General features: G+C 41.1%; 2 protein-coding genes across 4 annotated transcripts; one reads left to right on the top strand and one right to left on the bottom strand.

Moving 5' to 3' along the window:
- On the bottom strand, positions 1 to 684 carry LOC130264614 (translation initiation factor IF-2-like). Its single transcript, XM_056512939.1, has one exon. The coding sequence runs from the start codon at positions 682 to 684 to the stop codon at positions 1 to 3; it is 684 nt and encodes a 227-aa protein (XP_056368914.1).
- RESF1 (retroelement silencing factor 1) lies at positions 97 to 24079 on the top strand. 3 transcript variants are annotated; one of them, XM_056482600.1, is made up of 6 exons: positions 97 to 326; positions 3000 to 3078; positions 14246 to 14341; positions 15644 to 20936; positions 21665 to 21739; positions 22885 to 24079. In XM_056482600.1, exons 4-6 carry the CDS (start codon positions 15683 to 15685, stop codon positions 23025 to 23027), a joined length of 5472 nt encoding a protein of 1823 aa, XP_056338575.1. In that variant the 5' UTR covers positions 97 to 326; positions 3000 to 3078; positions 14246 to 14341; positions 15644 to 15682; the 3' UTR covers positions 23028 to 24079. The 3 variants fall into 3 exon arrangements, with proteins under 3 accessions (XP_056338575.1, XP_056338577.1, XP_056338576.1); XM_056482602.1 differs by lacking the exon at positions 97 to 326 and adding an exon at positions 623 to 774; XM_056482601.1 differs by lacking the exon at positions 97 to 326 and adding an exon at positions 2019 to 2787.
- The last annotated feature ends 1062 nt before the right edge of the window (positions 24080 to 25141 follow it).

The raw sequence follows: 25141 nt of genomic DNA, 5'->3' as shown, positions 1-25141 counted from the left end.
TTACTGAAAAAAACGTGACGCGCTTGAAGCAGGGAGCTGTGGGAGTTCTCTGGAGAGCCGAGAAGGCTGGAAGGGAGGCAGGGAAAGGGGCAGGGAGGAGGGGCTCAGCGTGGAGGGATCCCCGGACCGGGAGGCCCAGCGTGCCGCCGCTGTGTGCAGCCGAGCCCTCAGGCACCGCGCCGCCTCCCGCGGCCCCGCACATCCCGCGCCGGCCCCGCCTCTGCCCCGCCCCGGAGCTCCCGCCCCGCTGCCCGGAGCCGGGGTCTCCTTCCGTCTCCCGTCGGGGCGGACAGTCAGGGCTCCAGACGGGTCGCCGGCCGGGTTCGGTGAGGACGTGCGCGGCGGCGGGGGGAAGAAAGGGAGGGAGGGAGCGGAGCGGGGAGGGGGGCGACGGGCGATGTCCTGTTCTGTCCTGTCCTTCCTTCCTTCCCCTCCGCCGGCGGGGCCGGCACCCGTTGGCTTCCAGGAGCCGCTCCCGGGGAGCTGCCGGTGCCTGCGGAGGGCTCGGCGGGCGGGCGGGCGCAGCCCTTCCCGTGGCCGGGCCGCGGAGCGGGGAGGCCGCGGGGCCGCAGCGCCGGGGCCGCGCAGCGCCGGGGCGGCCGCGGGTCGCGGTGGGGCGAGGGCCGGGCAGAGCGCGGGGCCCTGCGGCCAGCCCGCTGCTCGTCTCGCAGAACCAATTAACATCAATTAGTGTCCTGCGAGTGCCTGAACAAGGACAATGCGATGCGCAGGCTCCGAAAACATCCCCCGCCCCATCACCTTAAGGACGCAGAGGTTTGTTTGCTGTATTTATTTCTCCGTAGGGTATGACAATGCAGGGAGATGCGGTTGAAAGATACTAAAAAAAAAAAAAAAAATCAAACAAAGCAACAAACGAGGACATCCCCCCACCCCTTCCCCCATCCCAATAGAAAACTGACAAGAGAAAGTAATCACTGTCAGGGTTGAAAACCGGGTATTTTGAGCGTCCTGTGTTTAAATTCTGAAATGAAAGCCCAGCGTTAGTGATTTTTTTGTTTTGCTTCAGCCTCTCAGGCATCACAAGCTGTGCGGTAAGGAGCCAGTGTTCTGCTTTGTGTAAGAGGGACACCTGCAGTCGTGTATGTGATTGAGCTGTTGAAACAGTTTATACTATTAAAGAAAAAAACTCAACCTGATTTAAAGAGGTATAGGCTCAATGTTTCTGCTTTGGGTTGTTTGAGTAGTGTAGCTGATAGAATTAACTCACTTATTCCATCTGCAGAGGCAGATGGAGATGTGAGAAGAAAGCGCAAGTACCCTATCAATGTGGAGCACTTTTCTTCCTGTGCTCAGGGAGATGTGCTTTGTATGTATCAATGACATCAATGAAAACTGGAGGTGTCAGGTAGAATGTGAGTAGATTTTCTGCTGGAGCACTGGATGTGTTTCAGAAGCCCATAGGAATGCTAGTGGTTGTTTTCGTAGAAGTTGTTGGGAGGCTGACTCAACTCTTTCGAGGAGCTCCGTGGTAACTTTGGGCATTTCCCTGCTCTTAACTAGCCTCCTGGGAACTTAAAAATAGAGTAAAACAAACCCAGCTTGTCATGACTCCTGGTAAATATTTTCTCCTGAGAAAATATTCATCTGAGAATGATGGGAGTAAAACTTGTTACAAACATCAAAAACTCCTAACTGGACTCTTATCAGCCTGTTCCCTTGAGCTAGCCAACTGATGTCCCAAAACATTCAGATAGACATTCCTGGCAGAGAAAACAGACTTGTGATAATGATTACTTTTATATTACTGTCTGCAAAATTAAATCCTTTATTCTTGATTCCTGTGCCAGTGTAAAAGTTCCCCTGAGTCTCAAGGTATAAAGTCTTGGAAAACTTACTGCAGTAGTTCCAAGATGTTTGCCAGGAACCATTAGTTCAGTGTTTGTGTGGCAGTGAGTTTAAGAATCCAGCCCTCTTTGTAGTTTAAGCTTAAACAATATTTTATTCCCCCAGGAAATAATATATTGTCTGATGTTTTGGCAGAAGAAGAAAAACATTACAGAATGCTTTGTATCAAGTCTGTTACATGGTGTTTTGATTTCCTTCTAAATAAATGCTAAAGCTTTCTCCAGTTCATTGATTCATTATTAGAAGTTTTATTTTTGTTGTTATGGTTCTGATTTCTACTTAAAACACAGAGGCTTTTTTGCTCTTCCCCTTTCCTACTAGTCTTCAAAAAATAGTTGTAAATCAGTAAAATACTCTGATTTGCAGGGGGCTATCCCTCAAACATGGGCTCTTTAGAAGCCAACAAAATGCGATCTTAGATTGTTTTCTGCAGGCTAAGGTGTTTTGGTAGGAGAATATTTTATATGGTTCTAAAATTTACACAAATCAGCCTTTCCCAACTGTTTTATTTGCTTTTTTTTGTTAGGTTTAGTTTGCTGCAGCCATGAGCAATGTATCAGTGCATTGGTGATGTGAGACTCTGTCATAACATTTGTGGTTTTACTTGTAATAATTAACCTGTTAGTTTGATGGTGAACCTATTTCCTTTTTGATGAAGACTTACAGTTGTCAGAGGGAGAGCACTACTCCCCACCCCATAATTTAAAATGCATAGATGAAGACAGCATCAGGAGCAAAAGAGGGAGCAGAAAACCAAGAAGGTGCAATTCAGTTGTCGTAATTCCTAGAGGAGCTCCTGCTTTGCTAAGCATAGCTGTGAGAGCTTGTGAAAAACCTTAGAGCTTGCTGGTGACTTAAAGGAAAGAAAAAAGAAAAGCAAGGAAAAATGGTGAAAACACCCATTACGGTTTTTAGCATTAGGTGATTCTAATCTTTGGTTTTTTAAACTGTTAATGGGCACTAATGAAAGGAGACTGATGCTTCACAGGAAATTGGAGTTCAAAATCTACCAGGGGATCTTTTGATATATTACTGGTAATCAGGACATAGGAGACTGGTGGGATTGTTGGTATGGATCATTGCTCCTTTGGTAAAAGCAGCACTTGAAGCTTATTGACTGTTGTGCCTTCTAGAAGCCAGGACCAGTGAGGAGCTCCTGTTCCTCCAGTGAGCGCTCCACATCTGTCTGAAGAGACACACAAGATTGCTGAAGTAAGTGATTTTTATTTTTTCCTTTTTAAAGTGAAGCTGTGAACTATTGTCTAGTTTAGTTCATCCTGAAGCACCACAAGTGGCAGCATCAGTGCAACTGAAGAGTAGAAGTGGGAAAGAAAATAGAATTGGGGATAATATAAACTTACCAGCCTGTCTTTGTTACTCAAGGCATTTCTAAGCTATATTCAATACTATTGCAGGCACTTTTTCAGAGAACTGTAGTACTTTCCCATTGCTGACAGGGAATGGATTTTTATTTTTTCACACATTTGATTGCATTTGTTTCTGACTGTCATTTGTCTTTCTGATAAATATAAGCAATTCAAGTTCTCAGGATTTTCAAAACTGCATAGGGTAGTGGAAATGTTGAGCAAAAAAGGTTTAGGAATTTATACTTGAAGGAATTTTAAGGAAGCTAATTTAATGGAAGGATTGATATTGTAACTTACAGCAGACAGGAAAGTTCACCAATCAGAAGATTTTTAAAAGCACTTTTTAAAAACACTGCAGTGATTTTAAGATAGTGCTATGCCTTCATGCTGGATATAAGTGATCTCCATAAAATGCAGATATGCCTGAGAGCTCTTCTAGTATGTTCTTGTGAAAGATTCTTGTGACTGAAATTCAATTAACTTCTTAATTTACACTTCAGTCAGTATTCTGTACATAGATTGCAAATTTGTCTCCAGTGGGTGGTCATTAGGCATTGGGGTGATTAGGGAACAGTACTTCTAAAAGAGATGTCTACAATTACTGGAGATGTAAGGCAGTTCTTTAAATGTGCATTGAAACTTGAAAGGAATTGGGAAATTCTTCAGAGACTGAAGCATGTTCATGGTTTCTCTGCATTTCACTTGTTTCTGTGAAGCGTGTGAAGTACTGAGGCCTGAACACTAAGCACTGAGCTGAAATTGACTCTCAATGAACCTTCCAACCAAACATTGTATAATATTTGTAGTGTACAACGTTTATTTATATTATTAGTGAGAGGTACAGGATCATTAGTGAAATATGTAGTGTGGTAAGAATGTATTTCTTCCTGTGTTTAGAGGCCAGTCAGGGCCATGAGATCAGATACCTGTTCTTGTTTGGAGGTACATGGTCAAAGCCAAATCCCTTGGTTCCTCCTTGAGCCCTAACCAGACTTTGGGTGGAACCTAGGAGGAGAATGAAACCAGATATTACTGCACTAGAAGGTATGGAAGCTTGTTTATTCACCAACATAAAAGCTGGACACTCTCACAACGAAGACAGAGACCTCACCTGCAGGTGGATGTACCTGAAGAATTTCCCAGTTACCAGCAGTGGCTCTCCAGTCCTTCGCTGTGGCTGGAGCTCCCCAGCTGAAGTGCAAATCTAGATGATAATAAAATATTAGGTGACGTATCCTTCTTAATTACTATAGGCAATCTTCTGTAGTAGTGATTAGGTGCATTGCTTAGCTTATCCTTTTGTAATTCTTTGCTGGTTTAAACTATAGTAAATGACACTTATTCCTTAAAGTTGGTGTTTGTGTCTTTTGTGCTGACCATGTCCACTGGCAGAACAGTGTGATGGTAAATAGAAATTTGCAGTTGAAGTGTACGGGTGTAGGTATTTTCTAAAAAACGTCATTCCATCCAAAAAACTCAGCTTTGGACTCTGCTTCATATTTAGCTGACCTTCTTCCATCATAGTAATATCCAAAACTAGAAAAGCATGAGCTATAGATAGTAGTTACAGCTATGTGTTTCAATTATGTACATAAACTTTTTTGCAGAGGCAGGGATATTCCTGTATAAAGGAGTCTGATGCTACCATTAGAAAAGCTTTAATCTGTAGGATTCTATGGAATAATTTGTGATGTCAATTTGTCTGATGAATCCAGTCCCTGCTATTAATGGCTTTTCCCTGCAAATCTTTTCTGTTGCTTTCTCGGGCTTACAGCTATTACTCAAAAATAAACATTTTTTTTCCCCTGAGGAGTGTAAACAATAAATGCTTGGTTGATACAATCAAGCAATCTAATACAATCTTGAAGATTTAATTTTGTTCTGAAAATTACATCACTTTTGCTAGTATTGGTGCATTGCTTGGTACCATGGAGACCTAAAGTGTTAAAATTCCTTTTGAAGCATGCCTGGTGTCCACAGTGTTTGCAGAAGTCCCTTTTACCTTTCACAATAACCTCTTGGAGCTCTGTTTAAATGCTGCTTATGAGAAATTCCAATTTTTCTCTATCTAGTGCTTCTGGTTGTTGATATGTGGAATGGTGCTTATCTGCATTAGCTAATTTGTGGGGAGAAGAATGACTTCTTTGTTCTTGACCCGTTGACTGTGGCCACAGTTCCCATGACACTTGTGACAGTGTTGCTGGGTGCAAACCCAATCTCTTATTGACAATTATTAAGCTAGTTTTGAAACTACCAATTTAATAAATAGTGCACTGTAATACCAGCTATAGCCTTTTGTACTGAGAAAAGTCATGGAGCAAATAATCTTAAATGACATCACATGGCACCTGTAGGATAGCCAGGGAATCAGGCCCAGCCAGCATGTGCTTATGAAAGGCTGGTCCTGCTTGACCAGCCTTGGTTTAAGAAAATTTAGGGGAACACTCTAAAATTAGTTACTTCCCCTTAGTTTAACTAATCCCTTTCCACCAATAAGTAGAGGAGATATAAATGGAAAAGTAACAGTTTACTAAAAAAACCCTGAAATAGCAACAGGCAAAGAATAACAGTAAGACCTCGAGTTTTATAGAAAGTTGCTGCAATCTCCTGGACTCCTGGGGAACAAGGAGAAACTCAAAATGGCGGAATGAACACTTCCCCAAGATGGCGCCTGCCACAGGAGAGACGCAGGGAAAATGGCGGCCGTGCCCCTCCTCCCCCTTTATCTCTCTGGTGGTCAAGGGCTGGAACCCCTGCAGGGACTTGGCCTTATCAGCAGCAGACAGCAAGATGAAGCCTGTGGGCTGGTGTGTCTCTGTGCCTTCTTGCCTCGCCAGGCACTGCTGGTGGGCTGGGGTCACCCTGCTGTTACAAATGGAGAGGGGAGTTAAACCAGCCCCTGCCTCTGCCCAGGCCTTTTACAGTAGACAGTAACTTAACTGAGGTGGCCTACACCCCAAAACTCACTCTCGTTCTGCAGATTCTTAATAATGGCTGATTAGGTCTATTAAAATGAACGATTTATTGAATAGACCAAGGAAAGCAGACATAAGGCTTAAACCAGACTTCTTACCACACAGGATAAACAAAGAGACACTACTAGTAGATAGACAAAGCAGTGTGATTGAGGTTTCCTATATTACAACTAGCAAAGACATAATATAGATTAGGATTCAATGTATTATATCATCCAATTGCTGATGGGGCATACATCAAATCTTTCCTCTCAATTTCCAGAAAAGTATCTACAAAAATGCATCCAAGCTTCATAAGAGAAGCGGCCCTGTGCATTCTGGGGAGTGTGAAATAGACTTCTCTTATCTCCTAATAGATAATAATTTGTGTGGCTTTTTTAGTTGTAAAGAGCAATGTCTTTTGGTCAATGATGCTTACTTTTTAAAATCTGTTTCCACACCTGCTCTGGACCAAGTCTTAGTTGGGGGTCTTGGCCCTTCTGGCACCAGAGGTGACCTTCCCTGGATTCTCTCTTCCCTATGTACCAGCCATCTGTGGTGGAGAGGGACATCCTACCACACACACACAGCTGCTTTGCTTCTTTGGGCACAACACCCTGGCTGCAGACAGGTGTTGCAAAATTCACTCTAAAATTGGTTTTAATTGGGAAATGTGGTTTCTTGAGTTGCTCCTATTGCCAGTAGAGCCAAAAGGCATGCCAAAGACAAGAAAAGGCTCTGCCTGAGTGCCTCAACTTTTAAGTGTATACACTTCATTCTCAACAAAAAACCCTACTAACAAACTAAGAAATACTGTTTATTCAGTGTTGGATAACACAATAAAATCACATTAAAGGTCCTGGTGTTTGGAGGAGACAATACTACAAACAGAAAGGAAGGCTGGGAAGGAGAGCCTAATGCAGCATGAAGGCTACAGGCATAAAACATAACCATCCTGTGAACATTTTGCTGAAGTCCAAAAGATTCATGTACTGGCTTTTTTTGATCAACTAGGTGGGTTACCCGGTTGTAGAAGGAAATCAGATGTGACAAGCTGACTTTTCCCTCATGAAGCGTTGCTGGCTGTGACTGATGACTGTTGTCCTCCAAGTGTTTTTCAGTACCTTCCAGAAAAATGTTTTCCATGATTTTACCAGACACTGAAGTGATACTGACAGGCCTCTGCTTTCTGGGGTCTTGAAAACTGGGACAACTTTTGCCAGCTTCCAGTCAGCTGGGACTTCTCTGGATTCCCAAGATCACTCAAAAACCATGAAGAGAAACTTTGCATTGTCAGCAGCAGCTCTTTGAAGATTGTTGGATGAATCCCATCAGTATTTGTCAGAAGTTGATAGGTGAAAGGGGGAAGTACACTGTTGGAAATGGTGGAATGGGAATCTGCAAAGAGAAGTGACTACTAGTCTTCATATGCTTAAGTTTACTGTAAATATTCTGTGTCTGATTGGCAATCTGGGATTAAGGGAATTTCTAACAAATTATTTCCTTTGTAACTGCTAAGAATTTTGGGGCAAGAAAACTCCTGTGTGCTTGTGCCCTTGTGACATCTAAAATACGGTTGTAAAGAGAGGAAAATAAGAATTATGGATGTTCGTGTACTCTTTTCATTGGGTACATTTAGTTGATCCAGACTGTTTTTCTACAACAGTGTAAGTCAGATGTGCTGAGTTAGGTTTAAATACTTTAGGTTAAATGAGATATACTGCTACAAGTCCAGAAGCAGAAACGGGAGAGCAAAGTTTTGCTGGCCTGCAGCTGAACTTTTGTCCTTTCAATTCTTAGAATCTTCTGTTTGCTGAGCTATGTTCTATAGAGGTACGAAATAGCTGTGATCATAGTGGCTGGCATTGAAATGCATATGTTTATAGAGTTTTGGTTGTATTAAAGGGAGCTTTTAGCAAGGAATAAGAATATTTTAGAGCTATTGTGAGTTACAGCAACAGTAATAATTCAAAAGTATTAATACATTATTTAATGCCCTATCATACAAAGTTATGCATTATATCAATCACCAAGGATCTGCAGTTGGTAAAGGGTCTTTTAGCCACAAGAAGTAACTTAGAGGTGACCCAGCTCAAGGAGAGGTTACAACTGTGCAGCTGGGAGAGATCAAAAAAAGGCTCACCTGAGCTGTCTTATTTGTGGAATAAAGTGGTTGGCTTGTAGTCAAATGCCATGGAAAAGGTAGGCATAAAATTCCTTGCCCCCACAACTTCCTTTGTTCCTTACTAATTAGTCCCGGAGAAACTACCTGCTATGAATGTCTTATTCTCTTGACTGGTGTTCCCAGCTGTTATGCATCAAAACTCTTTGTGTCACCCTGTTCCTACGTGGGTTTTCAAAGAATACGTTGGAACTAGAAGAGTCTTTGACCTGGTCATGGCCTAGGCCTTTACTTCCTTGTGAGCCTGAGACAAACTGTCAATAATTTGGTCAAGGAGTTGAGCTCCCTATGACTATGACTACAGCCAATCCACTTTATTGACTCCAAGAGTAGTAGTGCCTCTGTCATCAGTGTGTGTTGTATTGCACATAAGTGGTGAGGGTACAGTTATTTGATGAGTTGATTAGCTTAATAATTATAATTAATACTTATTATATGCCATTGCACAAACAGATAGTGATATCATTGAATACTTTCCAGAGAAGGGTTGTAAGTGTTTGTGGCTCATATTTCAGTGCCAGTCGCAATGTGTGCTCAGCAAGGAATAGAGAGAGTAGCCCAGCTGACTAAAACCTGGGCCTTCCATGACAAAAGTTTAGAACCTAGGAGACTCGGTATTTGCATTTGGAGGAGGGAGTAGATAGAAAACACACTGCAAGACACTTTCAGAAATACCTTTGATACTGGCATGCAAAAAGATTCCTTTAAAAATAACCCCAACACTTTACATTCTGGGCAGGACCCTGGCATTTACCCGGGAGATAAAAAGTTACTGATGTTCTTTGAGGGCTGAAATTCCCATCTGTATGTGCTGGGACGGTCAGCTAATATTGCTCAAGCTACTTTAGTATCAGTGGCAGAACTATAGCCATAGCCTGGAGGAAAATGAGTAAAGGTATAATTAATGCTATTCCAAGTACAAGCAAAATGAGTTTGGTAGGCCTAGTGGGTGGGACACTGAAGGAATGTCTTTAATGTCCAAACAGACTATGCATAGATAAGAGGAAAGGTAAATGGCATTGATTGTTTTGGCAGCTTTTGGGACTGCAGTATGAGTCAGAGAGTGGGCAAAATTTATGCCTAGGTAGCTGTCACAGGCAGAATGCATGCTTCACACAAGGTTTTTCACGTGCACCCTCCTTTTGAGGGTACAGAAAGGATCCTGCTGCTTTCTAAGCTCATCTTCAGAGAGGATCCCGTTCTAGCTCCAGACTGAGTCAAAGGTTTATGTCTAATGAATTCCACAGATGTAGTTAAATTTTTATACAACATCATCCCCCAGGATAAGGCAAACCAATATGAAAAAAAATATTTTTATGGTGTTAATATTGATGATAATATTGATCATAATGCTAGTTAGACTAGAGGACCTTAATCAGAATTAATTACAACACTGTATAGATAGTTAACTATAATTACAGTGACCATAAAGCTGGCAAAATAGTCAAGTAGAGATTGATGTTGCTCACTCATACCAATGTGAGCATATCTCTTTAACTCAGCCTCAGGAAATAATGCTGGAGGTGTCCCACTCAAAGGAGGAATCTCCACACACACTCCTACAAGGGGGTATGTTAGGACTGTTGGAAGCAAAGAACAGTGAAGAAAATAGCAAAGCTCAATATGAGATGAGGCCCACACCTCAGAGCATCAGTGATCAGAGCAGACCTGATGAAAGTTTTTGTTGCCATGGCATCGGGTAGGAATATAAAGTGGGAAAGGAACAGAGCAGTCTCAATACCAGGCAATGTTTTGTACAACTGATACCAGGTGTATTTCCCAGCAAGAAATACTGCATACTACACAGCCACTAAGAGCAGAAAATTTCACCACCCACAGCAATTTGCACAATAATGGCTAATAAGGTATAAAAGGACCCTGATGTTGTGTTTAGCTGTGGGATGAGAATTTGACATGAAAATTGTAGGGACACGATTTCCTTGCCCTCTGCAGAAAGGGCACCTTTGTTGTGTCCTTGGCTATGCTGAGTGTTTTGACATGAGAAATTGAGTTTGTGTTTGTCATTGCGTTGTTAGATCTATATTTAGCTGCTCTTCAGTTTCTACAGATACTGCTAGTTGCATTTAATAAACCATAGTATTTGTGAACCCGACTGGTTCTTTTGAATGCAATTGGATTTATAGTTAATAGACTGTTGGAGCATTCAGTGCCAGGCCTTTAGTTATATATTCATAACAAGTCCCTGCTGTTAAAAATCGGGACTGGGTTTTTATAGTGACTGTCAGTCAGATGTTTCTGAGCCAGCTGTTTTAGCTCAGTAGCCTTTAGCTCAGCAGTGTCAGGTAAATTATCAGTATTGTCACTTGTGTGCTTTATCAGGAGCTTTGTTACATCCTCACCTGTGCCAGTTTCTGCCAGGAAATGTTCCTTTCATCCTCAGAATGTTCAACTTTGGGATTATTGAATCAGGCTGGTCTCAGCATTGCTCTACACCAAGTGCAGCATAATCCCCCTTCTCCATCCATCACTGATAACTTTCACAATCAGGGTATTGTTCAAGCTGCTTTAGCCCCATGGAGGCAGTGTCCTGTTCCAGTAGCCCTGGTCAGATGCCAGGACCCACTGGACCTGCGAGCTGACTGGCTGGGGCTGTTAAAAGGGAAAGTGGGTGCAAGTGAATACTCACTGTTTTTTCAGTTCTCTAAGGAGAGACATTATGAATTTTGGGGCTTGTGGGATCACAGGGTGTTAACAGCATGGGTCACTGGATGCTTCTCAGAGTCCCCAGAGTAGGGGGAGTTTGATTCAGAAGTACCAGGAATTTTACCTTCCCTGGAGCATCATGGAAGGCCTGGTCTATGAGTAGTTCTGTCTGTGGGAGTAAAAAAGCTAATGCCTTGTAGGCCTTTGTAGGCCTTTCTAGTAGAAATATTTGCAGCATTGCCTAGTGGCCTCATTGAGTAAGAGTGGCCAAATTGTTGGAGGGAAATACTTGTAAAAGGATGTACTTTCTGGAGCTTATCTGAAGTAATCTGTATGTTACAATTCTTTCTGGTAGCTTACTGCATCTTATCTGACGTGTACCTGTTGCCCTGTGAAAAACAAGGGTATGTAAAAACAGAGGTATATAAATATGAACTCTGTCACTGCCCCAGCTGGGCAAGGTTCAACTCAGCAGAGGCTGTTACTTGGCTGCTCTTTGTGGTGCATAGCTCTGCAGCCGCATGCGGTGATAAACTGCTGCCTGTGCACACCTGACTAGAATTACGTAGGAGTTACTCAACCTCAGAGGTTAGAACCTCTCAGAAACAGATCCTTAGGGTGACTGGCTCTTAGGGAAGCCCCACTTGACCGACCTTGGGAAGGGCTGAAGGGGCTCCTGGAACCTGTGGACTACTGCACAGAGTGAAAGAAATGGTCCCCTCCATTGTGATCAGCTGAAGGCAGAATTTTGACTGCTCATGGTGACACACAGATGATGATGCCATTTATGGTGACATCTACCTCCAGATGGGAGGTCTCTGTAAGGTGCTGCCTCTGGCACCTGGGAAGGATCATCAGGTTCTGTCTGGGGTGCTAACAGTATGTCTGATAAGTCTGGGTAACCAAGGGCTAGGGGGTTTCCAGTTGACAAAGTGATGGGATAGGCACTAGGGTCCTTCCCCAAGCCCTGGCGGGAAAAGGTGCAGCATAGGGGCTTGTTGGCAAAAGCCAGTAAAACAAATGTTAGGGCTCTGTGGGCTGCCTTGTTGGATACCTGGGGCTAAACGGGCTTTCAAGATTCCTTGGGTCAGGACCCTTTAGCGCAGGCTTAGGGGGATTTTTAACTACCTTGACACAAGGGGATTGATGGTAGCTGTGGCTGCATCCTGACAGGGGCGGCAGGATGGCAGAACAAGCATAGCAGAAAATAGTTGGTGTTGCATATAGGTGAAAACCTTATAAAAGAAAGGCCTTGTAAAATATGGTTTTGGCCTTGCTATTCTGGCTTAAGTTGGCCTGTTGAGTTCCCATGAGAAAAGAATCATAAGAATGAGAATCAGTTTGCATAACAATCTATTTTTGTAAGAAACGAGTTTGCACCTGCAAAAATAAGGAGTCTGTCCTGTGAGAGTCCGTGAAGAAAAAATGTAAACATATCTAGAAAGAAAAAAGTTTGATGGACATGTATGCTCGCCATTACCAACCAATGGACTGAGTTTCAATGATTTACTGACCTGTTAGATTCAAACACGGTGCCTTCTGATACCACATAAAAATGAGCTGAGTGCAATAAAGGTTTGGCTATTCTGCTCGAAGAAACAAGTGCCTGGTCTGTCTCATTCCTGTCTCTAACGTGAGGTCATAGTGACAAGTTGGGACCGTGTGGTGCTGGGCGCTGTGCCTTGCTGATGTTACTGGGCTCTGAGTGGGCCAGCACCAGTGGGTACTGCTGGGCCTCAGATGGATGACAAAGTCATAGGACTTTATCTGCACACAGGGGCTACATCTAAAGAATGATTGATAACCAGCCTACTTGTGTTTAATCCCAAATTTGTGCGACTGCCCCGGGAAATAGGCTGGGGACCTTAGTCATCTCAAGGCCTTTATCTTTGAGCATGTGTTAGTGATACCAGAAATACAGTTGTGTTTTCCAATGGACTTTGTAGTTGGATTCTGAAATTCCGGAGTATCCACTTGTCATGTGACATACTTGCAATTCAGGTAACAGATTTGTGAGAGTGCTCACCTGATTTGGCTAGGGTTTTTGTCTGTGAAAAACACTCAGAGACACAGTTATGATGCCTCCATTGGCACCATACTCAGTTTAATATGATAATTGGTCTGATTTGTAGGCCCAATCGGACTTCAAGGAGGTAGCAATTTGACATATGATTGTCTGGAATCGAATTGGACCAAGTATTTCTGTCCTTGTTGTCTTGATCAATTTTTGTTTCAGAAACCCATTTTTAGGCAGCTTCCAGACACCTGTCAAGCTTTTCCTTGACAGATAGAGCCATCACAGGGATTCTGCGGCCCTCTGCTTTCTCCACTGTCACCTCAAGGCTTCTAACACAGACAAGAAGGCAAGAGTCAGTTACGTCTATTCCAGCCTAAGTGTCCTGCTGGACTTCAGACACTTCTTGTTTGTAGGGAAATAACTTGGATTTCAGGTGCATTTAGATAGTGCTCAGCATTCCTAAGACCCTGAGCTAATGGTTAGGGTAACTTTCCCTTCATGCTTTTATCTTTCTGACTTTTTTATATTAATAGAAGGGAACCAGATAGTTCCCTCTGTGAGAGCATCTGACACCCAGAGGCAAGGCAAGGCCCCAAACCAGTCAATTCAGGCACTTGCTGCAAGGCTCAGGCCAGTCATGATGCCATGTACTGAATCCCTCTGTTGACACTGGAGTGGAGAGACTAGATGCTGCCTGGTGAGTTAGATTTGGAATATAGTAAAAAACACCAGACCAACAGCTTTAGGGATAAACAGTTTGTCTCAAAACAACAGATGATTCTTGGGGTTGGTTCTGTGTGGTTCCTTTTATAGTAATTTCTGTAATACATAACTGTAATCTTGGCCTATAAGAATTTCTAGGTATATCCATTACAACCTCCACCCCTGGTCCTTTTGAGCCAGTTTATAGGGTTTAACATTACAATGAACCCTTCTCCTTGTCTCCAGCCCGGCTTCAACAAGGGGTTCCTAATTTTTTTTTTGTCTTGACAGTGACAATAATTGGATTTTACTCTTAGTGAAGTTGTATGCTGCCTGTAGTCAAAGTTCCTCCTCTAGCAAGGATTTTACAGTTACTAGTGGTTGGCATCTTAGTTTTGTTTGCCTCTCTCACAGTTATGCTCCCAGAAAATGTAAATGTCTTAAGTTGCCTCATCATTTGTCTAATTCAAGGATGTGATTATTTTATCCCCAGTCATTTTTCAGGAAATACCCAGTGTAACATTAGCAGCCTGAAAGCTTTACCTTGGATGCAAAAGCCTGTTTTCTCCACTAAGATTCCTGCATCAATGTAAGTATTGCCTGGACACTGAATGTTTTGGCAAATTTCATATGCCACTTTGTTTTACTGTCTTCTTTTGTTATTGGTATCTTATGAGAGCAGAGAAAGTAAAAGAGTGAAGAAAGGTAGAGCTGTCTTTGAATCTTGAAAATAATGACTGGAAAATTATAACACAGGGTCTTTTATTTTTTATAGGCTTGATATGAGTGATACTTCACTTTCTCAAATTTGAAATCAGAAGAGTCTTAAAATCTAAAAGAGCCCATGAAGGAAAGTCAGAAGCTTTGGGTGATCTGGGAGAAATGGCATGAAACATTCTGTTGAGAAGCTGTCTAACACCCTGCACAAAGCAAGGTGTTTGTTCTGTCCTAGCTGGGTTTGACCATATTGAGAGGAGCTTGTCAAGATGCAGAGAAGCATTAATTCTTGTAGTTTGTCATGGGGGTTTTTGTGCTTTTTGGTGTGTTTTTGAAGGCTGAAATAGTGTCTGGCTTTGAAGGCACTGTCTAGAAAAACTTTACAGAGTAACATGCTCACCCATTTGTTTGTTGGTAATCCATGTGCATTCGGGAATATAGCACATGAAGACTTAATGATACGTGACTTTGTCAGCTTCTGAAGGTGTAAGTACTGCAGGAGCAGAAGTGTTGCTGTCATCTCTATGCTTCATGCCTTCTCCCAACTGAGTAAGTTAATGCAACCAAGAGAATTAGGGGTGCTTTGCTTGTAGCTCACTAGAGGCACAGTTATATTTCTCAAAATTAAACTAGTGGGCCACATTATTATGAGAGATTTTTACTAAACCCAAAGTAGTTTTTCCATTTATTTTGTTGTATTTGAAGGTATAATTGAAGTTGAGTCTTATTGTCTGAAAACCCTGGCCTGTATTTTATTCTGTAGGTGTTTCTTATGTTCAGCTCTTAAGTATTGTTTATTGTGTCATGTTATACACATACCTTGGGTTTTTTTACTATTGTTTTTGGATGAAGAAGGTAAATACAGCAATCTGTATTTAACATTAATTGTTAAATTAAATAATGTGAAGGTTTTGTTAGTCATTAGTCAATAGAGTTGTTAGTTGCTTCTCTTTTTATACTTTAACTGTGTTCTGGGAAACAATTTAAGCAACTTGACATTGACAACACTGATGTCCACGGGTTGTACTAATGGGGTTGCTCTCCTGCCAAGCAATTTAGGTTCAACAGTTCTGTTCATGATGCGTTCATGATGCATTCTAAATCACTTCTTAGTAAATAAAATAGGTCTTGATCAAAAGGTTGTAATTTTTGTAAATTTTTTTTTTTTTTTTAGCATTTTGGATTTGCCTGAAGAAAAAGAAAACAAGAAAAGATGGACTGGAATGTAAGGCCAGTCCAGAATGCTGATGCAAATACAAATCTGCAAAGTAAAGGAGCATGTTTCAGTCAGTTACTTCCTAATGGGCATGCCTTTCCTCAGACAAATGCAAATTCCTCTAAAAATTCATGCACTTATGCTGAAAATAACCAAATTGTGTATGTGCCAGCTGTCAATGTTGCCTTCCCTGCTGTAAATGCTGAAGGATTCAAACCTTCAGATCAGACCTCCCCAGGAGCATCTGTAACTGGTAATAATTTTTTTATGTCAAAATACTCAGTTAAACGACATGAACAGATGTACGTAACAGTTCTAAAACCTCCCATTCAGAATTCACCTTTGCGGCCAGAGATGACTCCGACTTCTTGGCCAGTCTCTAATCCCTACAGTTATCCCTGCAGAAATTTACCCCCCCAGCCCTCTCAAATGAATGCTGGGAATAACGTAAGGAATGTGCTTGGGGAGCCTCAGTATGCTAATACCAGCGCTTACACCGTGCAGCCAGAAATGCTGCAGCGTAATTCTCTGAGACTTGAAACACTACAACAAGGTGGCTTTCATCCCCAGAATAATTCTTTTCCTCTTGGTACTCCTGGGCAACATGTCCAACCCCAAATATTTAATTCCAATGCTCAACAGGGTAAAGCTTCATATTCAATAAATCAAAATACTGGGACAAATGTACAGTTACCACAATTTCAGCAGAGTCAGATGGCATCAGAAGCTCCTAGAGGATGTTCTGCACCATCTCTGTTGCCTGCCAACTGTGTTTCAAGACCTGCAGCCCAATCTTCAATGGGTGTACCACAGGAAGTGCAAAATGTACCTAATGGATACAACCTTAACCAGCAGAGGTGCCCACTGGATCCAAAAAATGCTCCTGGGTTTAACAGTATTCAGCAACACTGTCAGAAGCAGCAATCTGGAGAAGTGAGTCAATCAGTCAGGAATGTCTGTAATCCAAGTGGAAGTGTGGCAGCAAATCCATCTTTTAATGAAAGCTCTGTGCCATCCCCTAGCATTCCCAAAGCACTGCTTGATGTTGTGAAAGAAATAGAAGCTCTTTCTTCAAAGCCACTGAGTGATCCTGCTTCAGTCCCAGAGAGCCAGACTAGTAGTTTGATGAATGGACCTGTTAATGCTCAGATTTCTTCAGTGGCAGCAACACATGGAATGGGAATTACAAAGGAGAGACTAGCTTGGGAAGCTGAGAAGCTGAACTGTCTTAAAAAAAAGGTTGTCTTGCTTGAAACGGTTCATAATTACAAAAAAAAAATCTATCATCGGAAAAATGCTCTCCCTCCTCCTCCTAGTTATCCATGTTCTCCTGCTAATTCTCTTCCGTGCATGCCCAAACAAAATGTACCACCTTCCCCATCTGAAGCACTGAGGACACAGAGGCCCATGCTGAATGTTTCACATGAAGAAAGAAACGACAAAAATCTAGCCAGTGCTGATAACCGAAGATTGGAGGTGACTCAAGGTAATTCTCAGGTAGAGCAGGGAAGCCTTTCTTCAAGCTTCACTCCTATTCCCCCTCAGAGCAAAGTCCCAGATCAATTTAATAATCCTGAGAGCTCCTTGGAACAAAGGGATGTGCATGCCTTGGCCTCTTCTCAAGGACCAGTGAATTCCTCGAACAGTGCTTCATGTTTTACTCAAGCAGGGAGCTCTGTCAAGATTGCATCAAAGAGTTTGCAAATTGGCCCCGAGAACTCATCATTTCTTCAGTTTGTATTGAGCAGCACAAATGTGCTGAAAGAGAAGACAGCTGGTGCTACCGCTGATAAAATACTGACAACTCTCCTGTGTAATGATAAACCACTGCTCGATACATCTGTCTTGGGTGGAAGCATGCTAAAAGACACTAGTGAGAAGAATGTAAAAAGTCTGAAAGGTGAGCAGGCATCTGTGGCTCACACAAACTCTCCTGCATCAGAAACAACTGCATCTGGTGATGCTAAATTCCAGACTGAGGTAGCTTCGAAAAAAACGCCATTTACTGAGAATGCATCCTGTAACCAGAGCAATTGCAGTTACTCTGTGGAAGAGCTGGCTGCATGCCTACGTTTGTGGGAGAATTATCCATCAGAATCTGTAAGTGTGCAAAATAAACAGTTAAATGAAAGCACTGCAGCAGATCAGGTTTCACCCTCCAACCAAAATACAACGAAGAAAGAGAACAAAAATATTCTAGCTAGCATGGATGAGGCTGTTTTGCCTGTAACAACTACCTCTGTGGGACAAAAACTTGATACATGTTCCAGTTTGATAAAAAATTTTGAACCTCAAGTTGCAGTTGTCTCTCCTTTAGTACTTTGTGAACAAAAAGCATTAAGTGAGCAGGCAGGCAAGATCCCAACACCTGAAGGTAAAACCTATCCAGCAATCAACTTGGGGAGCACATGTAGCTTGCAAGAAGAAGGGAAAAGTTGTGTAAGTGTGGTAAATACTGCCAAAGGAACAATAGAAAATGCTTGGTCATCACCCAGTGGTTGTGTTCTGGAACAAAAGGTGGACTCAGATTTGCAACAGATCAAATTAGGTGATGAAAAACAAAGGAAAGTTAGTCAATCTGCACAAGATGCAAGAAAAAATCTGCAGCTTGGATTACAAAACAAGGCTACTCTTCCTGAATCAGGCACAAATCGTTGTAGTCAAGCCTCTCAAGAAGATATAAGAGACCATGAAGACAAGCAAACTGTGTTAGAGGCAGGAGATACATCCACAGCTGTGCTGGAAAATGACATGTTTTGTATTTCTAGTGTATGCTCTCTTGTTGAAGGTGATAAATTTTATAACCCGCAAATAGCAGGCATGTTCAAGTCAGTCTATGAGACACATGCATCAGAAAGAAATGCATCTCGTGCAAGCCAAAAGGAACAATATCCGGACTTGCATAAAACTGAGCTAAGCAATAACACTTCCCAAAGAGAGAGCTTGCTGCTAAAGATGTTGGAAGAATCATCAAATCATTTGGAGAAGGAAAGCAGTGGCAATCCTCCTAAAGCAGTTTCTACCTCTGAACAAAACACATCATTCAAGGCATCTTTCAAGCATCCTGAAAATTACTTAGAAAGTCTTGCTAATATAAATCAGAAGTTACCTCAAAATTCACTAGATTCCTCTATCAGCATAACTGCTAAAACAAATGCAGTTGCTGTTCCAGAAGACCACAATAAACAAAATTCCATGCCCAGTAAAAATAGCACAGAAAAGGAGGTGAATTTTTCCGGAGCAGAACCTAGCAGATATCTAAAAGATCAACTTCTTGCTCTAGTGAAAGAGTTTCCATATGGCATTGAAGGTGCTGATATACTAACAAAAGAAGCAGCACAAAATCATTCTGTGGCTGAACGGACAGAGAATCAGCCTCAAAAAGAGGTTAAAATTTGTGACAAGAATTCTCATTTGAAGGACCCAGTTAATCAAACTAAAATTGCAGTGTTGAGCTCTGATCAAGTTCAAGAGCTGTCTCCGGGACATAACCAGTGTCCCTCTAGTGACAGCAAGAGAGAAGTGAGTCAACAGTCAGAAAAGACTTCAGCTGACAAGGACAACCTTGAAGGCAGTGTCCAGCCTAGTCAGAATCTACATGAGCAGGAAAAAGCCCCTCAAGAAACTTCTAACCCCAGTGAAAAAAGTGAAGATTGCTCTTTAATGGGTGGTGTATCTGTAGCATGTAAAACATCACATTGTCCCTCTCAATTAGAAACATCTGATTCAGAAAAAAATGATTATCAACCTTCGGAAGCTGAAAACAACGACTCTGCAGAGACAGAGGAAAACAACAGTCAATCTGATGCCTTGAAAAGGAAAAGCTGTGCAGTTGGAGACCTGACAATTTCTGAAAAAAACCCAGACAGTATAAGCAAAAATAAAGATATTTCCAAATACTCTTCTGCAATGAACAAAAAACCTAGGCTAAAGGTGGATAATGAATACAAACTGCCTACAACACAGCAGGAGAAAATTGGACCAGTTAATTCCTTTGAAAACCAGGATGCTGATAAATACAAAAGCAGCAATGGGAAGGAACATCTGCAAATTGACAAAGGAACCCAAGTGTCAAGTAAAGAATTTTATTCTGATGAAAAAGAGCACCAGACAACTTCCCAAGAATTATCAGAGAAAACTGATCATACACATGCAGACAGCATGGCAAAGTTATCCATAAAGAAGGAGAGAGTTTTCAAAACTGAGTCCCTTTCAAAAGATATAACCAAACCAGGTTTGACCATGAAATCCAAAACGGACGTTCACCAATCCGTGAAGTCAGAAACTGTTGAAATTAAGCACTCTGAAGTCAGTCAAGGACAAAAAATTCAAACTTGTGAAGAAAACTCAGCTGAAGAACAAAACTGTAGGAAACAAAAGAAGATGCTTAGGCAAGACGTAGGAATTAGTGTCAAAGAGCGAGCAAAATCACCAGCAGAAATAAAACATAAAAAATCGAGGAGTTACCAAGCTGATGCTGTAAAAATCTCAGATAGTAGCACTGTAGACTTCAAATCAAGACACACAAAATATTTTCAGCATAAATCTGTGAAAGTTCATCCTTTTCAGGAGCAGCCATACAAACGGAAGATGAAGGAGAATATGGTGGGGAAGAGAGAACTTAAGAAAGCAAAGCTAGAAGAGGAAGGACTGAAACAATCTGAAGCAAAGAGTTCTAAGCAGCTTGCACACAATTGCATGCTAAATGCTGACAAAGCTAAAAAACTGAATGGAGAAAATGGTTGGAAACCAAGGAGTTCCTTAGCAGATTGCTCTGTGCATAAACTGCAGAGAAAAAGGGCTCGATCTTCTAGCATGTCTAAAAACTACTTTTCTAGCAAAGAAAGACATCTTGATGGTCAAAACAAAGACAAGTGCTCTGAGAAAATGTTCCCTGATAAAAATCTTCTATACTTAAACAGAAGAAATAGCAGACTAAAACTGCATCTTCAAAAGGAACCCAAAAAACACTACCTGAACAGAGTGGCATTTAAACGTACAGCGCAGGAGCGCATCTATCTAACAAAATTAGAGACATCACCTGTCAGACCTGTCTGGCATAAAACCACCAAAGTGTCACAAAGCAGTGACTCAAAAAGAGATGTGTCTGTCTCGACAGCTGAGAAATCATGCAAACAGGAAGTCCTTGAGTTCAAGCTGTGTCCAGAGATATTGTTCAGAAATCCAGCCCCTGGTGAAGAAAGCTTAGCTGCAAAGAATTCTCCAGAAAGAGATAAAGTTGTTGTAGAAGGTATGATGCTCCCTTGATTATTCATTTGTAAGTAAAATCTATGTATTCTTTTTAAATTCATGTTGCACAAAGCTATAGACAGTGAGAACATGAGACTGTAGAGGCTGAAGACCAAGATATGCTAACCTGCTCTCTACAGACCACAGCTGTGCCTTAGGCTGCAAAAGAACATGGGAATTTTCCTTCAATTTTCTGTAATTCTTAGAGAATGAAATTAGAATATTTTGGAACATGGCAGGTTCAAGTAACTTTGGGAGAAGGCTTTCTAAAGTACTTGAAGTTAGCATGGCTTGGTTGTAGAAAGTAGATTCCCTTGGCATAGTTACAAAGATGATCTAATCTGTATTCGCTGTTCACCTGGCTGTGCATCAGGGAAGGCTCTTTTGTGACATTGAGGAATAGAACAGGCTTAGGCCAGACATACCGTGCCCATAGTCCCCATAACCTTTCTCATCTTGAAGCATCCATTTTTCCTTCTCTTCTTCCCTACCCCATTTTTCAACATTTTACATGGTGTATTCTGAAGCATATTTATGTCAAATGTAGTACTTGATTTTTAAATGAACCCTTATCTTAAGGTATATGTATCAGCCCTTGGAGTAATTTTCATACCCAAAGGAGATTTCCTTTTGCATGTGCTAGTGTATGTGTTAGAATTCAATGCTGAATGGACGCCAAAACTTGTAATATAGGCACCTCAGAAACATTTTTTTAAAATTTCTTTTTAGGTGTTAAAAGTAAAAAAGAAGATTGGTTAAAATGTGAACCAGTGAAGCAAAAGAAACTGGAAGAGATCTCTACAGGTGAAGTGACTTCTGAATGTCCCATTTTAAATACAAGTTAAATCCTCTTTGCTTGGTTTTAAATGTTCCTTTACAGAAGTAAACCTTAATAAAGCATTTTAAATTATTATTTACTCATTCTGCTGATTAAATAGATACCATAGAATAGACTTACAAGTCTCAAAGATTTGTGTAGCTTTTTATTGCTTTATGAATATGTTGTTGAAAATGTTGAAATTTTCCTGTGCTGTTGACTTGGATATAGCATTGGTAACAGCATTTAAATGCAGTTTAAAATTTTATATAAAGACTCTTTCACACTTTAAAATATAGGAAGAGATGTAGCAGAATCTAGTGCAGAAAGTGATTTTTAAAATAAATCTGGCTTTCACAGTACATTGCTGCTGTACACATATAACACCTGTGCTCACAAGTTTCAGGATCTGTGTGTCCCAGTAATCTGGACAAGCTAATCTGTATGACACCCAGAGGAAAAGTCAGGCCACTATTAACATCTTCCTCATTTTTCTTGAATGGCAAATTGCTTTTAGGATGGTCTTTTATACCCTCTAGGAGTCAACTGTCAGAACAGTGGCAATTTTCATCCCAGGATCTTGTTTGTTCCATCCTTTGTAAATCTTGGGTGAGGTTGCTTCCAGCTGTCCTTGTTTCTTTGCTTTAGGTAGCTCTCTAGCTCTAGCCTGTGTTCCTAGTGGTCTGAAAGGAAACCAAATGCATTTTGTAGCCCTGCCCTGTTGCTATCTGCTTCTTAGCTTTAGAGCAGAGGGCTTGCATGCTGATACTTGTGTTGTGTTGGAAATAACATAGTTTGCAACCTTTGCATCTTTTATTGCTGTTGCCTGTATCCTTGGGCTTTGGTGTCTGCCATCTTTTTAGCCTTTCCTCTTGCTTTTTCTTTTCCTTTCACAAATGCATGTTTTCAGTCACACCTTTCTTAAACTCCAGAAATCTCTCCTGTGAAGACACCAAAATCGCCATTTTGTGCTTAAAGATGCATTGAAGATTTAAAACAAATCTGAGGTGCCTGGTGCTTTAGGGAGGAAGTTCGTGGCATCCTTTTTGGCACTGGAAGGTTGTAGGTACCACATGCATAAGGAGTCGAGTCCTTTGAGACTCTTGCTTTAACGTGCTTGTCTGTCTTGCAGCTGAGGACAGTATTCCCCTTGATACAGCTATACAGATCCTGGATGGAAATGGAGAGACTCTTCAGATTCCTGTCAAAGACTCAAAAGAGATGTTTCAGACCTACAGGAAAATGTATCTGGAAAAAAAGATGCAAAAGTCTTGATAACACTTCTGTATCAAAGGTCTTACTGTCACTGAGAAAAAAATGCCAACACTAATATGATTTTTTCCTGTTTACTTAAAATTGTTGAAAAATTGTAAAAACCCACAGTTTTCTGGTAGGTGTTGAAAATTTCCTTCCCTATTTTCCTTACATTTGTGAATAATTGCCATCTGATTCTGTATTTATTGTCCATATATTCTTTGGTGCTGTAAATGCTGTTTTAAATTTATTATTTCTTTTGGCATATTTGATTCTATTTTTTATTTTTTAAGATAGAGTAGCTCATTGAATCTTCACCAAAAAATAACAAACTCGTTTAAACTGTCATAGCCTGTTTTCTTGCCTGATTGTTAAAAACTTCTACTTGTTATACTTTCCATTGCTAGCAGTAGAAAAATATTTCTGCTGCAAAGGGATTGCAGTGGATTCCCAAGCATTACACTTCTGTTTCCCACTTATGGTGGGCTGATAGTTTTGCTTCTAAAAAGGCTTTCTGTTTTTGTAGAAACTTTTGTTTCTAAACTGGGAATAGAAATATAAACCCCTCAATTCAAGCACACAGATCAGGGGCATTTATGAAGTATTTATGCTGCTACCCAGTTTTGTTACATCTCTTTTTGTGACACTTGTATGGACTGAACTCCGAGTTCATAGTTTAAAGGCTTCAGTTTACTGAAGACTTCTCTTGCATTTCTTTCTGTCTTTCTTTGCACTTGAAAGAAAAGTGCAGTTGTTGAAGTGAGGAGAGTTCGAATTCGCTCTTGTCTGGATTAAGTTGCTGAGTTCAGCTACACTGTAATTAATTTGTTTGTTTATAAAGTGTTAGATTATGTTTGCTCACACATTCACTGACGTAACACTTGTGTTTGTCATTGGCTATCTTATGTTGAAGTGCCTTTTCACTGTTTCTCAAAATTTAAAATCAAATCGTATTTTTACAGAGATTTGGTACTTGATTCTTTCTATCTTATTAAACCTTTATGCTGAACGAAAAACCTGTAGATACTTTACTGAACATTTTTTATACTTGAAATAAACTTTTGAGGACTACACCTTGGCTTTTTTGTTCTGAAAGTATGAAATTGTGCTTTTTGCAGTCGGTTAAATAGGCATTGAAGTTACTCCTGTAGATGAAATGCAGCTTTAAAATAAGTGAAGGGTCTTTTTTGTTGAAACGAAGTAGTTGGAAATTTGTTAGTTTGTTTTCTCTCTGGGTGCCACACTGTTAGTCTGTGGGGAATGTTGCCTCTGGAGGATTTTGAAATAATGATGTCAACTCTGAGAAGGTTTTTCATTTTCTTGAGAGTTTAGTTACCTGTATTATACTGCCCGCATGAAGGAAGATTTATTGCAGCCTTAAGTGTACCCAGTACAAAGTGTTACTGTCAGGAGTTTAGTCTGGGTTTTGTTCTGCACAATGATACATGAAGCTGACATAAATACTTGAGTGAATTCTTTTCAATAGGAAATTATTCAGTTCATTGACCAGTTTCAGTTCATGTTTATGTTCTAAATATTTGGAGAAATCTTCTCTCTGACCTTTTGCATCCAATAAGCAAGAATAGCAGTTTTGAGTCGTGGTGAATACAGCTGTATCTTCTTCCTCCCTTACACCAAGAAGTGAATCTATGACAATGTTTACATGATGATTTGTGCCTACTCTGATTTGGTATGGCTGGGGTCTTTGGGATAGACTGGCCACGTACCTTCTGCTTGGTTCTTGTGTTGGTTGGTGGTTGTACAGTCAAGAGAGTCATGAATGAAGTCTTTTAACATAATGTGGGTTCAATGGGCTCATTGGGTTCAATGATGCCATTTTCAGCTGGTTGCTGTTATTTTGAACTGCCCTGTGCAGTTACAGTCTCCAGTGTAGTCATACCAGCAATTCTTGCTGATATTAGACTCTCTGTGGTAAATTGCTGTGGCTCATAAGTTGGCCACTATCCATTCAGACAGCTGCTGGAAGGAAAATATCTGTAAGGAACAGTCTTAGGGCTGCAAGGAGTACCTACAGGGGAAAGCCTGGTGACCATCTGCTCCACAGAATGAGCACTGTGGATATGTGCATCAGTGTCACATGTAAACACCAAACATTATTGTGTTCATGCTGGCTT

The sequence above is a fragment of the Oenanthe melanoleuca genome, chromosome 1A, assembly GCF_029582105.1.
Source record: "Oenanthe melanoleuca isolate GR-GAL-2019-014 chromosome 1A, OMel1.0, whole genome shotgun sequence".
In the NCBI taxonomy this organism is placed as follows: Eukaryota; Metazoa; Chordata; class Aves; order Passeriformes; family Muscicapidae; genus Oenanthe; species Oenanthe melanoleuca.
The sequence above is the reverse complement of the archived record's forward strand: the minus strand, read 5'-3'. Positions and strand labels throughout refer to the sequence as shown.